The 24,959-nt window shown below is 33.0% G+C and overlaps 1 protein-coding gene across 3 annotated transcripts in view; it reads left to right on the forward strand.

Annotated features, from left to right (window-relative positions):
• Positions 1-8,038: 8,038 nt before the first annotated feature.
• LOC143045977 (ankyrin repeat and KH domain-containing protein 1-like) overlaps positions 8,039-24,959 on the forward strand; it is a 34,045-nt gene continuing 17,124 nt past the window's right edge. For 2 of the 3 annotated variants that reach the window (XM_076218879.1, XM_076218878.1), the window contains exons 1-16: positions 8,039-8,342; positions 9,764-9,917; positions 12,056-12,212; positions 12,641-12,791; positions 13,781-13,937; positions 14,456-14,689; positions 15,243-15,385; positions 16,260-16,449; positions 17,702-17,893; positions 18,371-18,480; positions 19,074-19,161; positions 19,573-19,700; positions 20,037-20,177; positions 21,390-21,486; positions 22,208-23,122; positions 23,501-24,316. In XM_076218879.1, coding sequence (XP_076074994.1) covers positions 8,166-8,342; positions 9,764-9,917; positions 12,056-12,212; positions 12,641-12,791; positions 13,781-13,937; positions 14,456-14,689; positions 15,243-15,385; positions 16,260-16,449; positions 17,702-17,893; positions 18,371-18,480; positions 19,074-19,161; positions 19,573-19,700; positions 20,037-20,177; positions 21,390-21,486; positions 22,208-23,122; positions 23,501-24,316 — 3,850 coding nt within the window. In that variant the 5' untranslated portion in view covers positions 8,039-8,165. The remainder of the gene's footprint in view (positions 8,343-9,763; positions 9,918-12,055; positions 12,213-12,640; positions 12,792-13,780; positions 13,938-14,455; positions 14,690-15,242; positions 15,386-16,259; positions 16,450-17,701; positions 17,894-18,370; positions 18,481-19,073; positions 19,162-19,572; positions 19,701-20,036; positions 20,178-21,389; positions 21,487-22,207; positions 23,123-23,500; positions 24,317-24,959) is intronic. The other variant, XM_076218880.1, reaches the window with a different exon arrangement.

A 24,959-nucleotide genomic window follows, 5' to 3' on the forward strand; every position in this document is an offset into this window, starting at 1 on the left:
TTGACCTGATAAACATTTTTACCCCACGTCAGATTTCCTCTAAATGCTTTGGTTTTTGAGTTATAAGCCAAAAACTGCATTTTACCCCTATGTTCTATTTTTAGCCGTGGCGGCCATCTTGGTTGGTTGACCGGGTCACGCCACATATTTTTTATACCAGATACCCCAAAGATGATTGTGGCCAAGTTTGGATTAATTTGGCCCAGTAGTTTTAGAGGAAATGATTTTTGTAAAAGATTACTTAGATTTATGAAAAATGGTTAAAAATTGGCTATAAAGGGCAATAACTCCTAAAGGGATCAACTGACCATTTCGGTCATGTTGACTTATTTGTAAATCTTACTTTGCTGAACATTATTGCTGTTTACAGTTTATCTCTATCTATAATAATATTCAAGATAATAACCAAAAACAGCAAAATTTCCTTAAAATTACCAATTCAGGGGCAGCAACCCAACAACAGGTTGTCCGATTCATCTGAAAATTTCAGGACAGATAGATCTTGACCTGATAAACACTTTCAGCGCTGTCAGATTTGCTCTAAATGCTTTGGTTTTTGAGTTATAAGCCAAAAACTGCATTTTACCCCTATGTTCTATTTTTAGCCATGGCGGCCATCTTGGTTGGTTGGCCGGGTCATCGGACACATTTTTTAAACTAGATATCCCAAAGATGATTGTGGCCAAGTTTGGAATAATTTGGCCCAGTATTTTAGAGGAGAATATTTTTGTAAAAGATTACTAAGATTTACGAAAAATGGTTAAAAATTGACTATAAAGGTCAATAACTCCTAAAGGGGTCAACTGACCATTTTGGTCATGTTGACTTATTTGTAAATCTTACTTTGCTGAACATTTTTGCTGTTTACAGTTTATCTCTATCTATAATAATATTCAAGATAATAGCCAAAAACAGCAAAAATTCCCTAAAATTACCAGTTCAGGGGCAGCAACCCAATAACGGGTTGTCGGATTCATCTGAAAATTTGAGGGCAGATAGATCTTGACCTGATAAACAATTTTACCCCTGTCTGATTTGCTCTAAATGCTTTGGTTTTTGAGTTATAAGCAAAAACTGCATTTTACCCCTATGTTCTATTTTTAGCCATGGCGGCCATCTTGGTTGGTTGGCCGGGTCACACCACACAGTTTTTAAACTAGATACCCCAATGATGATTGTGGCCAGGTTTTGTTTAATTTGGCCCAGTAGTTTCAGAGGAGAAGATTTTTGTAAAAGTTAACGACGACGGACGACGACGGACGACGGACGACGACGACGACGGACGACGGACGACGACGACGACGACGACGGACGACGGACGACGACGACGGACGACGGACGCTAAGTGATGGGAAAAGCTCACTTGACCCTTCGGGCAGGTGAGCTAAAAAAGGAACACCTTACAACAGTTCATAAATGTGGCCTTTAAACAAACTAATATTTAGGTCATGGGTATTCAGTGGTAATTTCAGGTTTTACCATGTTATGTTTTTTGTTGTTCAAATTCAAATTAGATATATTTACCATTAAACTTGCAGGCCTTTTTCATGACCCACGATTTAAAATAAAAGAAGGCATCAAAATAACTAAAGCCGGTGTCGCTCACCTTGGTCTATGTGAATATTAAACAAAGGACACAGATGGATTCATGACAAAATTGTGTTTTGGTGATGGTGATGTGTTTGTAGATCTTACTTTACTAAAAATTCTTGCTGTTTACAATTATCTCTATCTATAATAAACTTGGCCCAGTAGTTTCAGTGGAAAATGTTAGTGAAATTCTACAAATTTTATGAAAATTGTTAAAAATTGCCTATGAAGGGCAATAACTCCTTAGGGGGTGAATTGACCATTTTAGTCATGTTGACTTATTTTTTGGTCTTACTTTGCTGTACATTATTGCTGTTTACAGTTTATCTCTATCTATAATAATATTCAAGATAATAACAAAAAATAGCAAAATTTCCTTAAAATTACCAATTCAGGGGCAGCAACCTAACAACCAGTTATCAAATTCATCTGAAAATTCCAGGGCAGATAGATCTTGACCTGATCAACAATTTCGCTTACTGTCAGATTTTCTCTTAATGCTTTGGTTTTTGAGTTATAAGCCAAAAACTGCATTTTACCCCTATGTTCTATTGTTAGCTATGGCGGCCATCTTAATTGGTTGGCCAAGTTACCGGACACATTTTTTAGACTAGATACCCCAATGATGGTTGTGGCCAAGATTTGTTTAATTTGGCCCAGAACTTTCAGAGGTTTCTTATAAAAGATTACTAAGATTTACGAAAAATGGTTAAAAATTGACTATAAAGGGCAATAACTCCTAAAGAGGTCGACTGACCATTTTGGTCATGTTGACTTATTTGTAAATCTTACTTTGCTGAACATTATTGCTGTTTACAGTTTACCTCTATCTATAATAATATTCAAGATAATAGCCAAAAACAGTAAAATTTCCTTAAAATTACCAATTCAGGGGCAGCAACCTAACAACGGGTTGTCCGATTCATCTGAAAATTCCAGGACAGATAGATCTTGACCTGATCAACAATTATACCCATGTCAGATTAGCTCTAAATGCTTTGGTTTTTGAGTTATAAGCCAAAAACTGCATATTACCCCTATGTTCTATTTTTAGCCATGGCGGCCATCTTGGTTGGTTGGCCGGGTCACCGGACACATTAACTAGATACCCCAATGATGAGTGTGGCAAAGTTTGGTTAAATTTGGCACAGTTGTTTCAGAGGAGAAGATTTTTGTAAAAGTTAACGACGACGGACGACAGACGACGGACGACGGACGACGGACGACGGACGCCAAGTGATGAGAAAAGCTCACTTGGCCCTTTGAGCCAGGTGAGCTAAAAAGGGACATTCAGAAAATATCTTCAAAGTGAGTTAAAGGTTTTAAAAAGTTTTTGTTTTTTAACAAAAGAGGTTTGTCATCTGAAACTTTTAAAAGCACAAAGCACACAAAAAATTGCCAATGCTTACAACCCTAAGCATCACAAAAACCTTGCAGAGCAGGTGTGAAAATCTTAATAATGATTAATATCAAGCCATTGTTCATATAACCATGAACATATATATCAAATTTCAATAAAAACAACTATTATACAGGTTCACGTATTGCATTTCTTAAACACGAATAATCATTAATTGATTACATTTCTTCACATTTGCATTTGAACTTCAGGCTAAAAACTAACTCTTTTCTAAAAGAAAACCAGCACCTTAGAATGGAACATCATGTGGGTGACTTATCATGTTGTCTTTCGGGAGAGAGGAGAAAAAAATATTCCTTGGACGCGGGCAATGATTCCTTTAACAATTACTGTCAGTTTCTAAATCTTATACCACAAAAATAACATTAAACAGTATATTCTTGTTAAACAATTATCTAATATTTAATGCCAAACAAGCATTTGGGTTTACGATTGCATTTCTTTTTGTAAAGAAAGCAACTTGTTTTAGTGTTTTTGTAACAATCCCTTGCTTTCAAATGTTGCTTTTCTGATGAAGTTTATTACAGCCTGTAAATGACCGACATATGGCAATCAAGATATAATTGACTCAAATGATCAATAACGTGAAGGTAACTTTTACACATCAGAATCCCAATAGAAAATTTAGCATAGTTAAAAGTTTAAACACGACAACAAATACAAACTATACTGTTGTCAAATGGAAGTGAATTCCCGATACATTCAATTTCGGACACGTTAAATTCCACGAATGAATTTAAAAAGAACGTAATCTCGTTTTGTTTGTTGATGGTCATGGTAAACCGCCATCTTGGATTGTGCAAACACAGTAAAAAACCGGTCTAGTTATTTGTCCAAATCTGCAAATTTGGATACAGATTTGCAATGTATTGGTTAGACTGTTTATTTATTAAAAATTAGTGATTTTTTGTATTATACAAAATATTTAAACAAATATCAATTTTTTGCTTTTAGAATTATTTTTTTCAAAAGAGCTATTTAAGGGAAGATAACTCTTTTAGTAAAAAAAAATTACACTGGACTGATAGCGATTTTTAAAAAAAAATTTACTTGTAGCAAAAAAAAAAAAAGTCGGTGACACCCTTTTTTCGTTATATTTTCTTGAAACATATTACAAAACATATCTATCTTTTCACAATTTATTTCAAAATTCTAAATCATAGATTATTTTTTATGCACACAAATGTGTTTTTCCATGAACTATCCAACCAAATTTAGGCAATTTTCAACGACTCATAGCTTGAAAAATAGCACGGTGATCCATACTTTTTATTTTATTTTTGAAAAGAGCATAGTAAAATCTTCGTTTTGGCTAAGTATAAGAAAATTCTGTCTCAAAAAATATATACTAATGATCTACCTTCAATGACGTTCATGAAGAGTATAATGACAGTAAGAAATATTTTTTCACCAAATCTATAAAGGCATATTCAATTTTAAAGGTTTAACAAAACCAATGCTCGAAAAAAAATCCTGGAGTTTCCTATACCTCGATAATGCTAACAATCTATGAACTTATTTTGACGATTTATATCAGGACTCTTTTCCAACACCTGTTTTTCCCTTGCTGTACTTTCCTCCAGAAACCCATCACATCCTATTTTACACTGTAAAAATCGTGCTTAGAAATTAAACACTTGTGTTACATGTTTAGATCTAAACGTGTTTAGAATTGAGTTTAATTTCTATACACATTCCTCAGTAAGCACATCATATTTAAACATGACTTGAAAGTAAACACGTTTAAAAATGAAAGTGTTTAGATTTTAAACACATATTTCTAAGCTAAACACGATTCTAAACACATTGTACTGAGACACGTTTAGACCGAAACATGTAAAAAAAATTATCAGTGAAGAAGAGACTACTATTAGTATTCTTCTCCAGATACCGTTTAGTCTGTTGCTTCCTTTGACCTACTCATTTAAGTTACTGCATGGTTATTTTCTGTCACTCAATGAACCAATATATGGCTTATCTCTTGCGTTAAGAATTTAAAAAGTTGGGTAACTTTTAAATAGATGAAAGCGATCATCATTAAATTTAACACATTAGAATAGAAAATGATAGTCATCCTCCACATTGTTCTCTTCCCAAAATTGATTTCAATGTATGATAAGTTTACCATCTGAATGCTTTATTAATTCAATGTTCTATAAGGCTATACAATATTTTTTTTGTATAAGCTTTGAAGCTATTAATTTTTGGTAATGATAAAGATATATGATATATGTTTGGGATAATTTCAAGAATTGACTTCATAGAGCCGTACCAAGATATTTCATTTTTCAAATGAAATATATATTGTGATGTAAAATAAGCGTCTTTGGAAAGAGAAAATCTGAAATCGAGATTTTCCAAGCGATACCAGTAATTTAACATAGATTTGATTATATCTTAATATAATGGAAATCGCCCTAGCTCATATGAAACTCCAAAATTAGTGGATTTTTTATGAACACCTAAAGCAAGTTTACCACGGATTGTTTATGTAGTCGCTCACATTCAAAACTGGAACAGATTTTTTTTAAATGATAAAGTTCCATTTCTGAATCTTGCTGAGAATGGGTTGTAAGTTCCCCATATTTCAGACCTATTTAGGAGAATTTGCTTTATGGTTTGATCAAATACATGTAAGCTGGTACTTATGCTTGGATTAAGTGATAACAAATTCTTATACAATTTATTATAAGCCGTCAAAGACTTTTTATACAGTTCAGTCTGAGCATATGAAAATAACCCTGATGCACTCAAGTGCAAACCAATATATGTAATTATTAACACTATCAACCAACTCAGTATATATTGGTCTATACAATTTAGCCCAACAATGTGAGATCTTCAAATTTGAGTTATTATTGTTCTGTTTTCCCTCAGCGGGATCCGAACCCTTGTTTCTGTGACAGTGTGGCATCACCGTCTGCACTTATGCTGTGTTCGATCAATACATTTCTGCACATAATGATTTCTATGCACTCGTTTCACTTGAATTTGAATACGTTTTTCTCTTTAAGATGTCTGTGTACAGAAAAGAGATAGATCTGTAGATCTGTTCAAATTTTGCTTTTCTATACATGCAGTTTGGACAAAGTGAGTTATCACAACTTTTACTGGAAAGGTTGTAAATGGTATAGTAATGTTATTCAAGTTGCAATACATATTGTTTCGATATACGTTCTGGCCAAGGTACAACACGGTTCGTTCTTGTACATTTTGTAGATCGCGAATTAGCCTTTCTCGCTTAAAATGATATTGTCAAATATGACAATCTTCTATCTTTGGTTCAATCTGATCCTTGTTTACCATTAATATACCCAATTTATCAGTTACGTTCCTCGATCCTTTAAAACACCTCCCCTGCAGTAGTAATCATTTTACGATATGAAAAAAAATATATACTAATTTGATCATTAGATAAAAAAAAGTGGCAAATGTTACTAATATTCAAAAACCTGCATTGAAATCCGCTTTGCCTAGATCATTATATGAGTACCAGTTACAAGGTCAATGGAACTGAATTAGTTTTTGTTTCACATGTACGCGGAAAAGTGTATATCCAAAGAATTACGCTAAAATAGGCAATTTTTGTTTCCTTTTGTTGACTTTTCCTTATTTGATGGTGATGTTACTTTTGTCCCATCTTACGGTATGCATATTTTTCTACTCGTATCCCCATGACTTGGTGACAATTTACATTTCAATTAAAACGTGCTCTACCTTATCTAAAACATGATTTAGTATTAATATGCAAATCTACTGCAAGCATGCGATACATCAAAAGAAAGCAAGCATGCGATACATCAATAGAAAGCTGATTTTGAAAGTCATCATAACTGATGATGTAACTTTGGGTGGGGTTCACAAAATAGAGAATAATTGACAAAAAAGATAAGAATAGAGAAAAACGGGAATCGAAAAAATGGACAATCGATCTGATCAGTTGATCCCTGTCAACTGATTTTTGTTCTTATGTTGTATTAATGTCACAGGTTAGGAAAACGTTGCCGAATGCTCACAATGACCACAATCATGGTGAATGTCCGACATAACTGTTTTTTGTTATAAATTAGACGGTTCGTTTTCTCAAATGAATTGTTTCATATTTTCATGTCGGAGCCTTTCAATTCATAGCCGGGTTTTTGGCTCGTTATTGAATGCCGTACGGATGCAATTGCTTCGTTTGAACTTTTTTAAAATAGTAACTAGTTGTTGCATTGGCAATCACACCACATCTCCGTATTGTTATAAAAACAATAATGATGAGAAAACAATCAGTTACTATTAAATATTCATTCAATTTGAACCAAACATTCATTACTGATGATCAGTAATAATAGCCATCATGAAACTGACTTAAATTTACTCAAGAGTTCGTTGTTTGAAACAGATTGTTTAAATGTATAAACTATCAAATTTTAAAATCCAAGTATATAATTCTAAAATTTTAATTATTTGGTGAACTTTTCAAAAAAAAAAAAAAAATATGTAATTTTGAAATTCAAGTTTCTATTAAAAAAATATAAAAAAATAACACATTTATCTGTTATTCCGACTTCATGTTGAACATATTTATCTTCTTTTGATTTTTGAGCGGGTGATTTGTTTTTCACTCTTATGAATCTAAAAATTAACTGTTTTATACGGAAAAATAAGCATAATGAAAACATGATGGGGCAACTCGCATGGTGAAACAGCTCTGATTTTTTAAAAACCGTAATGTTCAGGGACGTTGAGAAATTTTTGTTTTCATTTATTTAAAAAGCAGACAAAGATTTTATTATATAATCGAAATATTTATTGTTTTTTATCCAGGAGCGGGCGAGCGAGTAAAAAAAATACAACCCAAAAAATAGATTGGTTTTGACTTAAACAATTTTATCCATGAATAATAAAGTTATTTGTATACTTTTTTATTCGAACAAAGAAGCGAATGAGACAAAAAATGAATTAAATGCGTTGAAAACAGTGACGAACCTAGCTCATTGTCATAGTTGTCTGCTCCTGCGCACATCAGTTCATCCGGGGCTTTTTATGGTACATTTGTAATGGCGGTCAAGGTGGCAACTTAGCATGAGTTTATGAAACGCAGAGTTTATTTTATTAGTGCTACAATTATAAACTATAACCAGTTATTGCGTTTGAATTGACCGCAGAAATGCAGAATGGTAATCAAGATGATAATTCAGAAGAAAACAATGAAATGCGAACCGTTGAAATCGAGCAAGGCAGTCAGACGGGGTCATCTTCCGAAGAAAAGTCTGACAATGCGCCTACAGCTCAGTCAACATTTGGGCCCGATATATCTGCAAGCGACGACGATGATAATTCAGATGTACGTATGAACTAATTAAAGATTAACGGTTGTCATTTGATAATTTAGTTGAAATATGCGACCAGATTTAGGGACAGGAAGCCATTGGTTATCCGGAACATGTGACCCTAGAATCCATGATTACAAGAGAAGAAATTCAATATTAGTAAAATGGATAAATTATGCCACGAGGAATATGTTTTTGAATTGAAATAAATACATATTGCAATTTTGTAACTTACTGAATACAAATGAAGCCTTGAAATGTAGTCATTATCCTTACATCCATTCATAATCATACTCTATACAATTTACAAATAAAAAGAAAGCTCAAAATCATCATGCATGCACAGTCCTCTTATTTTATGATCTAATGAATTCAACCATATTTAATTACTTGTCACATGGATCATTTAGATAAGAATTGAAGCTTTATCATTTTGATGTGTTGGCTGTTGAAGAACACTGGCTTATACCTTTCTAGATGCATGTAGATGTTCCAATCAATTACAGAGTACATGTGTACTAATTGTAATTTCCAAAAGTCAACTATATATTTGGTTGACATTTGTTTTGGAAAGATGTAATCATAAACAATCATTAATTGTCTCAATTCATGTACATGTATAATTGATGTAAAATTTGAAATAACTTTCTCAAGTGTGTGGAAATGCCTTGCTTATCAACCATTGAACAAGTAAATGTTGTTGTCTCTGTTTTTGTTGACAAGACAAACATGTTACTTGGCAGTGTTCATTGTTAAAAAAAATATCTGCAAATATACAGCAACTATATCTTTTTAAATTAACCTTCACCTAAAGAAGCTTAGTTTTCCACGGTATTTGATGCCATTGGAGTAAAGAATTACCTCTTACTTTTTATAAGCTGCAAGAAACAATAGATTCCTGAGTTGATTCCTTCCTGTGTTAAGTATGTTTTCGTTTAAGATGCATGTTTTTCTGACCTCATCAACATGAAACTTGGTATATCATGTCAGTAATTCAAAAATGTCAATTTCCAGGGAAATTATACTTGGACCGGTGATTGTCTTTATGAAATCAAGTCCAAATGTGTATGATTTCACATCTTATCCTAAAAAAGTAAAAGGATATAAATGTGAAAGTAGCAATATTGTTAGAAGCAGATGTTGTCACACCTCAAGTGGTTAAAGTAAACACTTCTCTTTAGGGTCTTGTCACTTCTTTATGTCAGAGAATTAGCTTCCCCCTTTAATTTAGAGTGAGCCCTGTATACGCTTAGTATCGTTGGATTGACATAATGTAATATGTTGGATTGTAAACAGGATAACTATCAAGAATTGATAAGAACTTGGACCTAAAATGTTAGAATTAAACAAGCAGCAGATGGATATTTTTCCATCAGTTCTGTTATAACATTATTGTTTGTTTCATGTATGTTTTAGACAACATTATTTTTTTTAGATCGGATCCTTTATTATGGACAATGAAATAGATGATGATCAGGACTTGGAACCTACTAAATTCCTCTTACCAACTGAAGGCATGGAAAATGCTAACATTCCTTCCATAGACCCTGAAACCCATGCCAGACTTGAAGCTTTACTAGAAGCTGCTGGTAAGTGCCACAATATTCAATAGAAATTATTTTTAATTCACTATGACTCAGGATAACTCAAAACCATTATAACAAGTTTACTTGTAAATGAATCACCTTGCATGTATTAGATACACCTTGAGGGTTTTAGCTCGGTGTATCCAAGAGGTTATTGTAAATGCAGAATGATAGTTTTCACTTAATTAGGAGGGGTCTTTCATCGATTTGACCATATGTTATTGAATAGCACGATTGGAGCTGAAAATATTTTTATCATTTAATGACATCTTTGTGCAAAAATGAAAAAAGAAGTTTGGTATCATTGTGAATGATACTAACCTACTAAAGTGGAACAGGGCTCACGCTACCAGGCGACTTGGGCGAAGAAGTCGCCTTCCCGACCGTCACTTCGCTTTCACCGATCCCCAAAAGCGAAATCAAGTCGCCCTGTTCTTGACGATAGTCGCTTTCAGTCGCTTCCGTCATCGGACATTTTCAATTTTTACCAAGTTGATGAAACATCAATTTTTTATTGATAATTAAAGAAATTCAGACATAAACGATTCTTTATCTTTAGAAAAAAAGGTTGAAGCATTGTCTTCGCAGTGTGTAGCAGGTTATTTGATAAAAATACAACTTTTTATCACTTCATGCATTTTCGCAAGTTCCGGTGCTTGTTACTCGAAAACGTACATCAACCAAAATTTCGGCGGCAAAATAAGTTTGTTACTTCATTTAAACGTGATAAAAGTTGCCTCCAGTAAATGTTTAATCCATTTATTGCATTAAACACGTCATGTTCCTTTTCAAATAACTTTTCAAACATCGTTTATTTTTGTAAATTTTCTTGCATTCGTCCGCCATTGACCGATTTCTAAACTACGGATCTGAACCGGACCAGCTATGACCGAAATCCGTACTTTTACAATAATTACTACGGACGCACGGACGGAACAGCTGACAGAAGAATATTGATCACAAAGGGGAAAATTACGCATTCCACACACATTAAGAGACTTTTGGTTACATCTAATTGATTGGTGTATATAATTCCCTATATTTTTTATAGATTGTTTCAAACTATTGATTAAAGTTGCTTAACTCTGAGACTATTATACTAATTTCAATATATTATGGCCCAGCTTAATAACTTTTATATTTTTTTATGAGAAACACTGAATTTCATACACAAGATAATTTTTAATTAAATTGTAATAATGATATATTATAATTCCTTTACATTTTTTAAAATAATTTTTTTTTTTAGTGCTAGATATTAAGGTGGAATAAGTTTCTCACAAGAACCTTAGTAAAACTTAAACAACTTTTAATTTCAAATGTTACTTTAATTGTATTTTTTTTAACTCAGATATGAATTGAACAATATAAAAAGAACATTATTTTCATATGGCCCTTTATACTATTGTAAAATCCAAACATTGTAGCGCACTGCGCGAATGAGCACTTCTCTTTCAAATCTCACCACTTCTCCCTATCAGTTTCAAAAAGAGAAGTCACTTCTCCCTATAATTCTGAAGTAGTGTGAGCCCTGGTGGAAAGGACAAGAATGTTGACAACAGGCCATCATTATGTACATCTTCAACAACGGGCTCGCCACACCATAGATAATATATGAATATTCAGCGATGGACACATAAAAATGTTAATGGTTCTAGTAACACGACAGACCTTAGGTGAAACCCCCATGAACTTTTTTTTCAATTCTAGAATTTTTTTGGTGGAATGTGTATTTTAATATTAACTAAATTTACAGACTCCAGTCATTTGAATTTCCATTAGAAGTCTCCACTATGGCTAAAATGCAAGAAATTCTTAACAAACTGAGTGTAACATAATTAACCAAAAATTTAACATGTCTATATTTTACAACCAAAAATAGAAAATGGTGAACTTCCTGTAGGGGTGTGTATTACACTGGAGGGGACTTTGTAAATATAAAATATTTTCTGTATTTTGACAATAAAAAAAAATCAATGCTGCCCTACTAACCACTCTTTTCAAGGATGTAATTGGAATCGCCTATATATTTCTATTTCGCCCAAAATTAATGTATCAGATATAAATAATAAATGTTCATTAAAATATTGGCAGAAAAAAATGTTTTTCATTTATATTTGAAATTGAAATCTTCATTTCAGGAATAGGAAAGTTGTCAACAGCAGATGGAAAAGCATTAACCGACCCTGAAGTGTTACGAAAGTTAACATCATCTGTTAGCTGTGCTCTTGATGAAGCTGCACAAGCTCTGCACAGAATGAGAGCTGAACAACAAGGACAGATAGCTGGTGCTGAAGGGTAGGTCACAGTATATTTGCACAGATCCTTGTTGTATCTTTGATATATGAGCTTGATTGAAATGGTAACTCTGAAATAAAATGTTAAAACAGTGAGTTTTACAAAGTTCAATTTCATTATACAGCGTTTCCAAATACTTTGGCTTTTAAACTCAGCTTTAATTTCACGTTCCACTGAACATATATATAGAAAATTAAAGTGCGAATGTGGCATACTATGGACACATTCTTGTATAGTGATAAGATATGTTTGGGTCAGTTATTTATCTGATTTGTTTGTTTTGCATTTTTGGTGGCATTTCCCACTACATGATGTACTTTTATTAAATCTGGAAAAAATCCTGTTGCCAAATACAACAAAAAGGAAATAAGTTAGATTCAATGGCAAAAGTTACCCTTGCCATTGCACTATAAACATTTTTTTTTCAGATGTAGATCATTAGCAGAAGCATGTAGTGATGGAGATGTTCCTACTGTAAGAAAACTACTTCATGAAGGTGGCAGTGTTCATGAAACTACAGAGGAAGGAGAAAGTTTACTCTCACTAGCATGTTCAGCTGGATACTATGAACTAGCTCAGGTAGGTTCCTAAAAATGAATTGTTTCAGTTGTCAGACCTAAGAGCAGAAAACAGCCGATTGTCATCTATGGGTCTACGAGGGCCTATTTTGTATATTGACTAACTGCAATGTCATGTTCAAAGGGTTTTGGTCAATGTATACCAGACTTAGTAGAAGAAAAATATTGTGTTACTTTGATATGTTTTGTAAACAAATTATGTAACTTAAAAGTAAATTTTGTAAAGGTATGCATCACATTTAAGATAGTGTTTTAAGTTAGCTGTACACCTAATAATTGGCTACTTTTTTAGATACTTATGCTTCAATGAAAGGAGTAGGTCCGGTAAGGGCCAATTATGGCCTCAAATTTCAAGGTCATCTGACAAAAGATTTTGGAAACTTTTAAATCACTCAAGGGTCTATTTCAGTTAATTCAATTAGTCTACGTGAAAGATTTTTACTGATTTAGACATTGAAAACTCTCCGATTCAAGCTTGGTTATGAAAAATCTATCAAATATGCCAAAAATGTCACTTTTCAGATGGTTTTTGTCAAAAATGAACGTGGCCAATCTTTGTTCATCCTCAACCTTTATATATATTATGTATTATCATCAAATACGACTTACATTTCAATATTAAGAATGAACATAAATGGGCCCACTTTCATTTAAGACGGAAACCGTCAAAAATTTAACTAATATGCTAAAATTGTGAAGATTTCAGTTATTTAGCATGAGTTAATGATGCTAGTACCCAATATATGTGCATTGTATTGTCAAAAACAGCCCAGATTTATGTAGCAGAAGCATTCTACTTTCCAATAAATAACTAACAGTTTTACATTTTAACAATTTTGTAAAACTGCTATATTTTGGGGCCAAAAAGGGGTCTTACTGAACCTAGTCCTTTCTTTTGACTATTAGCAATTTAACTAACAAAATTAAAGAATTGTTAAGTAGAAATTCATTTCTACATTGGAACTTAATAAATTTCTTTCTATTAAATAGGTTCTGCTAGCAATGAAGGCAAATGTCGAGGACAGGGGAATCAAGGGAGATTGTACACCATTGATGGAGGCTGCCAGTGGGGGATATGTTGACATTGTAAAACTGCTGATTTCACATGGAGCAGATGTTAATGCCCAGTCTTCAGCTGGTAAATATGGTAAACATGTCCACTTTCAAATGACACAGGAAATTTGCTTTGATTCTAGAATCTTGAAGAACACAAATCATCTGTATAGAATAAAATATAGTTTCTGTGTCTATGATTTGACTAAATTAAAGTGAGCCGTAAAACATGTACATGTGTGCAAAGTCAGTGAATCAAAGCACAAGTTCAAGGTCATTTTGAAAGTGCATATTCAATATTTTGCAGACTTAAACTGACTTAAGATTTTAAGATAAAAGTGTATGACTAAAGAAAGGTGAAGACAGTAAATTGTATATTATGTTTTACTACCCTCAGTTACAAATAAATGTCTGCAAACCATCCTGACACTTTGTCTACAATTTTAATAAGTCCATGATGAAAGGTTTCAATTTTATTGACCACTTTTATATGTAATAAATATGGATTTATATATGATAATGAAGACAAAAGCGTAGGCCATGACTTTAACATGCACTATATTTGTGCTTTATTTACCTGTTTATATTGAATGTGTATCCCTTTGAATTCAGGAAACACACCATTACATTATGCTGCCTGTGGTGGTTATGAAGATGTGGTACAGGTTCTCATCGAGGCTGGTGCAAATGTTGAACAGCATAATGAAAATGGACATACACCTCTGATGGAATCAGCCAGTGCAGGTCATGTTGGTGTTGCCAGGATTTTACTTAATGCTGGTGCTGGAATAAACACCCATTCCAATGAATTCAAAGAAAGTGCTCTTACACTGGCTTGCTACAAAGGTCAGTTGATGGCAGTTACACTATTAAGAAGCTTTCATGGAATGAAATTTTGAAATTTCTTAGATGTAACCAACTTTGAAGAAGCCTGTATTTTGAGAAATGATAAACTCACTTGATTAAAAAAAAAAAATTTGCAGCATGTTTTTCAAATAGTACAAAGAAAATGGTTGTCCCATATAACATTTATTGAAGTTAAGCTTTTAATGAATTAATGTCAACATTAGTATTTTTATCAAAGTTGCGACTTCCTCAAAGGTGTAGTAGTAGCATGCTTGCCATAAAAGACAGTGTTGTGAGTTCAATCACTGGAAATGTCAGACCAAAGACTTTGAAATTGTTATTTGCTAATCCTGTGAGCTTCAATAAAAGATGCTTTTAACAAAGTTCATATATTTTCACATCACATTAATATGTTCTAATTCTGATATACATGTAAAATTTACATTCACCTATCAATCCAGCCATCCATACATCAATTTTTTGGTGAAATTCCCTTAGCTGTTATCATTGTAAATGCAGAGAATAACTTAATAGTACTTAATTTTTGTTGCAGGACATCTTGAAATGGTAAAATTTTTGTTAGAAGCTGGAGCAGACCAGGAACACAAGACAGATGAGATGCATACAGCTTTGATGGAGGCATCAATGGATGGGCATGTAGAAGTAGCTAGGTTACTTCTAGACAGTGGTGCTCAGGTGATTAGATATTATAGACTTGTTTTGTTACTGGTGCTACAAATCTGAATTTCTAGTGGCTACTATGCTTCACATAAAGATAGATTTTGGATAGGAAAGAAACATGTTTTTTTGTGTGTTCTAAAAATGATAATTAGTATTTGTCAATTAAGCTTGATGAATAGAAAATGTAAAAAAAAAATGCAGATTTCTTGAAAAGTGGGTGTCTTAAGGTTTTGACCACCAAAATTTGCAAACAATCCGCATAATTTCAGTATTTTGCAATAGAAAGGATATTGGGCCATTCCAGTTAATATCTGCTAAAGGGCGGGGATGGTCCTTTCTATGGGGTGTAAAATTTATACATGTTAGGGGTGAATTTTTTTTTTTTTTTATCTGACACATACACTTATACGCCAAAAACTTCTGAGGGTCTTGCAGCAGTAAATAATTAAAAATTAATTTACATATTAAGGGTTACAAAAATGCCTATGTCAGATCTTAGGGGTGCTTTGGAGTGTAGACAGTTTCATATCATGCATTATCTGGTATTGTATTTAAAATTCTGATGGGTACAATCCTTGCAGTAAAAAATTCTGATAGATTATTTTTTCCCATGAAAGCCCATCCACCCAATATGAACAGAAACTCTACATCTGATAGGTCTTAATTTTTAGATCTGACAGGTAGTTTTTAATGATGTTTTTTTCTGATACGTATAAAAAAAAAATCTCCCCATCCATCCCTACCTATCAGAAATTAACTGGAATGGCCCATTGAAAACCAGCATATTTCCCTCAAGGCCCACAAGAAAAAAGAACTCTGATTTTAGTCTCTCATTTAGTTAATATTGATAGAGGATAGAATAAAACTAGATATTAACTGTAAATTTTAGGTGAACATGCCAGCTGACAGTTTTGAATCCCCGCTGACCTTGGCAGCATGTGGAGGTCATGTAGAACTGGCTAGTTTGTTGATTGAAAGGGGAGCTAACTTGGAAGAAGTCAATGATGAAGGTTACACTCCACTGATGGAAGCTGCTAGAGAGGGGCATGAAGAAATGGTGGCTCTTCTTTTAGCTCATGGTAAGTTAGCCTTTTACCTTTGGAAATAAGTAAGTCTTTAACCAGTGATAATAGAGTCTTTGTACAGATTATATACATTTCTAACTAGTATAAATCTTAATCACTGGAGTTTTAACGAAATTTTCATTATAATGATTTGAAAAATTTTGATTCCATCTAAATACTGTGGATTCATTTATTTTCGTGGGTATCAATTTTCGTGGATAGAGAATAGAGAAAAATAGAGAAAAAAAGACGTTTCGTGGTGTACGTAAATTCGTGGATTGCTGATTACAACACCAAAAAATTAGATACGTAATTCGTGGATTTCCTTTTGATTTAGGAGATCAAATAACCTCCTGGGTTTGATCAATAATAAAACAAAACAAAAAGAAGGAATTCATTGAATTGTCAAAATCCTCGCTTGGTCATTCTAGGTTAAAGTGCTCATTGATAACTTCCATTACAATAATGGACAGAGACAACTAATTAATTGTTTGTTTTACAATTTATAAATTCTTGTCTGAATTCTATAAGGCATTCAAAACTTTATGATTGAAAGCTCATTTCCCTAATCACGATATAATAAACAGTGATATAAGTATAAGGTGTGAAAATAAATGTTCCTGTCATAAACAATATTACCTACGGGCAATATCTCCGTACTTAATCCTATTGATTTCTAATCACTGGTAAACCAAACTATGACACGGTAATTAACAACTTGCAGTTTTAATCAATTCTAAAAAGTAAATTATCATTGATATTTGATATATTTATTATAGATTTAATCAAATACTTGTATCTTCTTTCAATAAAAAAACACGTGTTATGTTACAATGTTTATCGCTAGTCAACACTATACTAGAACTGCCTAACATAACCGGAAATAAACATCCGACTCCATACACATTTCTCGGGATTATTCTTCGTTGAATTCTTAAATTCGTGGTTCGCTGTGACCCACGAAACCCTCGAAAATTGGTATACCACAAATAAAAATGAATCCACAGTAGCAATTCTATGTTGCCATTTTTGTTGGTAGAATAGCCTAAAAAGCATCAATTTAGCCATGAGATTGGAAGGTCAGTAAAACGCTGAATGCAATAAGTGTTGATGCATATGGATACATTTTATCTTTTCTAAATTATGATAACATTGTAGTTCAATCACCAAACTGTTTAACATAAAAAAGAAATTGGCACAAATCCACTTTTTGGTAAAATTAACGAAATGATTACAATTGCTTATAAGTTATGTTAACTATTTGCAGGTGCTGACATCAATGCCCAGACTGAGGAAACCCAGGAGACAGCCTTGACATTGGCATGTTGTGGAGGATTCTTGGATGTTGCAGACTTTCTCATCAAAGCAGGAGCTGACTATGAACTTGGATGTAGTACACCTCTCATGGAAGCTGCACAGGAGGGCCATCTTGAACTTGTTAAATACTTGTTAAAAGCTGGTAAGAATTTTATTGTTTTGAACTGAGGAAAATATTTAAGTAATAACTGAATTTACTTTCTTATTGCAATAAGAATTTTTGTGTCCTACATAGGGGCATTATGGTTTATGGTCTGTTTGTAAGTGTGTCCCGCTCCAAGTTTTTGATGAAGTTAAAATCCATTCAACTTGAAACTAAGTACACATGTTCCCTATGATATGATCTGTCTAATTTTAATGCCAAATTTGAGTTTTTACACCAATTTAATGGTCTATTGAAGTAGAAAAGGATAGTGTGGGTGGGGCATCTATGTACCATGGACACATTCTTGTCTTAGGCTAATTGTATTGTAGAGGTGTCTTATTCATATGAAGATAAGCATTCAGTAACAACACATTATACTGTAGAGGAAAATAGTATTTTGAAATATGAATTATAGAGTGGTCAAAGTTTTACTTGATAAATACATTTTATGTATATTAATGTTTATGTTTTCAGGTTCCAATGTGCATGCCCAGACAGGAACAGGTGATACAGCTCTGACATATGCCTGTGAAAATGGACATACAGATGTTGCTGAAGTCTTGTTGCAGCATGGAGCTGAACTTGTAAGTTTTCAGAATTAAGTTGTACACTGTATTGGCAAAAGCCAACAAAACTACTTCATGTAGGAAATACCAAAGAGAACAACTTAGAATAAGTTTAATTTACATTGGTTGAAATTCCCATAGTTAGTGAAAAATGTGTTTCTTGATAATATCAAAGATATAAAAAAAAATGATGATTTTCAAAAATATTGGAATTTATTGTCTTGTTTATATCCATTTAGCTTGTAATATATGATCTTGAAAATTTGTTAAATATCTGCACAATACTCTTAAATTTGTTAAATATCTGCACAATACTCTTAAATTTGTTAAATATCTGCACAATACTCTTAAATTTGTATAAGCTATAAGATATACATTTTCTGTTTCATATTTGGTACTGACACTCCCACTGGTAAATTTATTTTGATTAATGTTAATGTAATAACTTCAGGATAGTAATAAAGTACTGTCAAAGAAATTTTATGTATATAGGATAGTCCATTGTATCAAAGGTCATAAGTTTGCCAAAGTTTTTGTACTGTTCTCTATTCTTGTTTCAAACTTTGTTTGCTCTACATAATAAGATGACATTTAAAAATGTTACTTTATAGGAGCATGAATCTGAGGGAGGTAGAACACCATTGATGAAAGCTGCTAGAGCTGGGTATCTCTGTACTGTCCAGTTTCTTATCAGTAAAGGTATGCCTTTTATTCTATTATCTCACAAAAATAAAGCTGTGACTATGTGGCAACTACAAAACAAACTCGAAATGAAAATTCTTACTTGGATTTTTTTTTTCTTAACAGATAAGCATGTCTTTTGTAATAGCAGCTCCTAATGAAAGGAGTATTCTGGAATGTTTTTTTCCTGCAGAAGAAATATTACGGTAATTGTTTCTGACAGAAAAAAGGGGTATAGAATACAAGCGTCAATAAGAAGTAATATTACAACAATGTATATATTAACAGTGTCTAGAGAAATTTAAGTTGATAGATCAAACATACTTTCAACACTATCTCAAGAAAATGCAAATAATAACTAAAACTATTTAGCAGCAACTGAACATAGTTATTTACTCTGGAAGATTCAAGTTTAATATCTGTTTTAAGGTGCTGATGTAAACAGAGCTACATCAACTAATGATCATACAGTTCTATCCCTGGCCTGTGCTGGAGGACACCTAGCTGTAGTAGAACTTCTTTTAGCACATGGAGCAGACTTCATTCATAAACTGAAGGTATAGTAAAAATGATATGAAGTATGATAATATTGTTCAATACAACTTGATAAAATGTGATGAAAAAATAAACATGATGACATGATCAGTTTTTAATATTATTGATACAGCTAGCAATAAATGATCTCATATTTTGTATGTTAACAATGTTAATGATTGCCGCTAAAAAACACCAATTATATTACTTTTGATTTATATATAGTTTCAGCAGAGAGTGTTTTATATCAATATTCTATGACATTTCCTATGTGTGATATGAAATGTTCTAGCTGCTTGAAAAATTCTTGGATTCTTATAATGATGAATTATTTTTAAATGAACATGTATCTTTGATAGGATGGCTCAACCATGATAATAGAAGCTGCCAAAGGTGGACATACCCAGGTTGTGAAACTGTTATTAGAACCCCCTAATAGAGTCCTGATGAATGGATCACCAGAGCTTGAACTACTGCCAGAGCCACAACATCTTAATGAGGTAAAATTCTATAAATAAAAGAAATGGAAATGTTCAGTGTAAATAATGGGAAAATTTACAATGAATTTATCATTATTTTTATGTTAAAAAAAAAATTAAAAAAAAGATTTTTTTTCTTTTGCCCGTTAGACAAGACAATAATCAGAAGAAAAAAAACAAACAATAAAAGCTTGCTTTTCCCAATACAGTGAAATTATTTGAAAGTTAATGTTGATGCTTAAATTTTTATTAAAGAGATTTTTTTAAAACAATAAAAATTGTGAGATTACGGGAATAAATTCTTAGTCTTGACACCAAAGATGTGGAACAACTATTATGGATTCATTATTATTTATCCGTAGACTGGTATGCAGACTCATGGATTTTTCTAGCATTCCACAGGGTCCGGTTTTCTGACCCATTCCCAACGGCAAAAACCCTACATTTTTCCCAATTTTGGGAGTAAAATTCCCAAATGATCACAAAATTTATTTTTATCTTTATTATTCATGACAGAGATGTTTATTTTATTCAACAGCTAGCTTTATGTCAAAAATCGTCAACAAGTAATGTGTAAATCCAAGTTGAAACATATTGAATGACAAACAACATTTGACAAACAATGGCCTCCATAAATAAACAGGAAGTGTGGGAAAATACTAAAACCAGATCAAATCCGGAAACGAACAAGTATATAATTCCGGGTTTGTCAATCCAATACAGTTAATAAAAAATGAAAAGAACCAAACATGTGACAGCTATCATAGCAACACTAAAATTGAAAAGTAAAAGATATATATAAAAGAAAATAGAAACAGGATATATTTTATACAGAACTCCAAATATTTTAGTTCACAAATTTTCATGTCAAATGAAAATAAAAAAAAAATAACAATCCTTTAAAAAGTTAGAACTCATTATTTTGATACTCAAATAAACTTTAATGCCATGTTGTTATATTTTAAAACAAATTTAATGAACTAAACACACTAAAACTAACATCTGGTATGTTGGTTGTTTTTCCCAATTTCATTGAAAATGGCGCTAAAAAATTCCCAAAACTGGCCAGGTCCTTTTTCCCAAAATACCCAGATAAACCCCTGAGACTTTTGTAAAACCACGAATCAAATATACACTAAAATTTGTACCTTCAAAAATAAATAATCCAATCTGATAATTATTAATTGGTAAGATAAGCAGTTGATTTAAAATATTTTCTTTGTTTATTTTCAGGCCAGAGTACCAACACAAGGTTTAGGAAACATTGTACCACCAAGTAATCCTGATTCTTCAACTTGTGCTAACGCTAACTTCATCACTGTCCCTCCAGGTAATTAAATATATTATCAATGACTTCCTTCTTGTTTATATTGTTTAATTAATGGAAAGCCCCTGTAGCTTCTTACCTCTGGCAAGCTCAAGGTACAATTTGATATGGATATTTATATAAAATAGCCTTAAGATGAAATAGTGAGGCCTGTGTTGTAGGTTTGCAAACCTTTCAGTTGAACTAGCTTCATGAATTTATGTTGAACATTTTTAAATGAATAATAGTTCTATATATTCTTTCTGAGAGAATTTACTAGATATATTATAAAAGATGAATGAAGACCCTCTAATACAATTTTTAATTCCAATAATTTACAAGTTGCAACTCTTTGTAATTTTTTGTTCAATAAGTTTTTTTTTCCTTTTCAATATAAGAATCAAGAGATGTATGTGGTATGATGTCCAATGAGACAACTATCCACCAGAACCCAAATGACGAAAATACAAACCAAAGAAATAACCAGATACTGTTAAATCACAAAATCTTACAGATTATCAGGGACATCACTTGCTCGGAAATTTAATGAAGCATCAGTATTTAAAATACATTTGTGAATACTTAGCCTATTTTTCACCCTTTTTCTCATCATTTGCTACCTTGCCTTTTTCTTCTGGAGAACAATTTTTTTAAGAACTCCCAGCTGTTTATAATGGTAAGGTAACAATTCAAAAGCGCTTACTTAGTATCGTGATTCTAATTTGATTTCTAAATACTTTTTCAGGTACCCAAAATCTATCAAAGAAACCACTAGAAAAGGAATTCAATATTGCTGCTAGAAATAATGAGCCACAAATTCTGAAAAACATGCAGAATTCAATCAAGAGAAGTCATAATAACAACAATGGCGGAGGAAAAGTTAGTAAACCATCACCTAACACGACAGCTACCTTATCAACAACTGTAGAAAATGTAGCCTCTAATCTAGAACAAGAACCAGATAATATGGAGTCTGACCATACGGTTGATGTCAAGGCCACTGAGAGATTAGAGGCTATTATTAATAATGTGATGGCCAATGAACTGGATAATTCCGCATCAACCAGAGAAGAACAGATTTTAAGGAAACAACAGATTTTACAAGAGTTACAGAAGGTTGAAAAAGAGTTACAGGAGAAGGCTCAAGCTCAACTGATACTTAGTGCTCACCATCAGCTAGAACAGCAACAACAGCAACAGCAGTTACACCAAGTCTTGCAACAGGGGGCAAAGGCATTACAAAATAAACTTGATGCTCAGGTTAAACGTAAACAAGATGAATTAACCTCACCTGATGATCTCACCTTAGAGGAACTGTGCATTGAATCATCTGTTGATCCAGAACCATCTAATGATCTGGACAAACAAATAAGCAATATTTTGACAACTGATGGTTCAACTGCAGTAGGACAAATTGTCTTTCCAAATATACCTTATGATGGGGTAATACCTGTGACATCTAGTCAGCAAGTAGAAGAAGGAAGTCAGGCAATGGATAATAAGGAATTATGGGCAAGAAATAATGGAAATACGCCCAAACGTAATGTTAACAAAGTAACCAGGACATCTAGAAACAATCAGATTGTAACCTCTACCACTTCAACAGTGACCACTTCTTCATCAATTGTAAATGGTATCTTAACACCCGACCAAGAAAATGGTAAGTCAATCACAGTATGTAGATGACAAATGCATTTTCTAAAATGAAAAAAATATGAAACTACACTTCATGAATTAGGTCATCAAAGCCTGATTTTCTTCATCAAAAACAACCATAAGTAAAAATTCCTTTGGCTTGTCGGTAGAACTGTTGAATGGGGTCCATGGTTTAATCCACAGTGACACAGTGTTATATTGGAAGGAAACAATTGAAGGATTTTTTTTTGTTTCAGTAGTAAAGGTTATTCTTTGCAGTTTCATAAATAGTAATAGGTTTTTGAGAAAAACACTAAACACACTTACAGAAACTTGTTTTGCATATAAGATGACGAGTTTACCCACTATCTTATTACTATTTTTATGATATTTCTATTTTCAGCAATTGCCCAAGGTATACCACAAATTGCAAATCCTGGGTCACTGACTCTTGCTGCTTATAAACAACAGATCCAAACTTTGTCAGTGAGGCAACAACAACAGCAACAACAAATACAGGTTCAACAACAACAAACTCAAACTATTCAGTTCCCACAACTAACCCTTACACCAGAACAACAAGAACAACTACTTCAGATGTTATCACAACCAAACTTTGCTGCCCAGCAACAGTTAGCATCCCAGCACATTCCTATTGCAGGGCAACAAATTGTTCAACAACAAACCATTGGACAACAAATCAGTCAACTTCAACCGTATATACAGCAGCAGCTTCAACAACAACCTCAGACTGTTCAAGCACTGCCACAGGCTTTTATACCACAACCCTTGATCCAACCTCACCTGATATCTCCGCAACAGTTGTCTCAGCAACAGCAACAACAGTTACTGCAACAACAACAACAGGCACAACTCCTTCAACAACAGCTTCAACAACAGATTAAACAGCCACCACCAGTACCACCAGCAACCATGCCCAAAAACCAACGACCAAAGCGTCATCTGTATAACAACCAGACAGTACCAGGCATGCAAGGTCTAGAGACGATTACTCCTCCACCTTCCACTCCGCTGACACCCAATCCTTCACCAGCTTCTCCACAGAGTATATCACCACTCTGTGCTCCAGTAGACTTAGATTCTCAGACAGAGAGCAATCATGATACAGCTTTAACTCTGGCCTGTCATGGTGGTCATGCTGAACTTGTCAGTTTGTTATTGTCCAAAGGAGCTGACATAGAACATCGAGACAAGAAAGGTATAATAGTAAAAAAGTATTTTTTTCTGAAATTTTTTGGTCAAGGAAATGGTATAAAACATAAATAGTTTCAATTACTGTATCATAAGAACAAATCAGTTAAAGCTGCTTATTTGTTGTTGGTTTTTTTAGGAAGAGGGGTAAACATACTTAAACCATCGGTAAATTGAACATTCAGTCATTCTGGATCAAATAAAATGAAGTTCATGTAAGGCCGAGGAAAAAAAATCTGTCACGGTAACCCGACGGACCCTGTTTTTTTTAGCCAGACCCTAATTTTTTTATTGGATCTTCAAAAAAAAAAAAATGATATCAACCAACCCTGTTTTTGACACAGACTTCTGTTAATCAACATAATAATTTATCTAACTTGCTTCTACTGGCACAGAAAGCCAGTAAAACATTTTATTAATGTCAAAAGGTATTCCAAATAGGTTAAAATCCAAGAAATTTGCACAGCAGGTGCTTCAAAAACATTGCAAATGGCTGCATTTCCGGTATTTGAAACTAATTACGGACCCAGACCTGGAAAAACCATGCTTATTTTCCGCATTTTGTTTACAATGTAAAAAAAAATCTAAAAAAAGTCGGACCTACCAACCCTATTTTCCAAAATGATGTTACCGGAAACAGATTTTGTTTT

The sequence above is a fragment of the Mytilus galloprovincialis genome, chromosome 9, assembly GCF_965363235.1.
Source record: "Mytilus galloprovincialis chromosome 9, xbMytGall1.hap1.1, whole genome shotgun sequence".
Classification (NCBI taxonomy): Eukaryota; Metazoa; Mollusca; class Bivalvia; order Mytilida; family Mytilidae; genus Mytilus; species Mytilus galloprovincialis.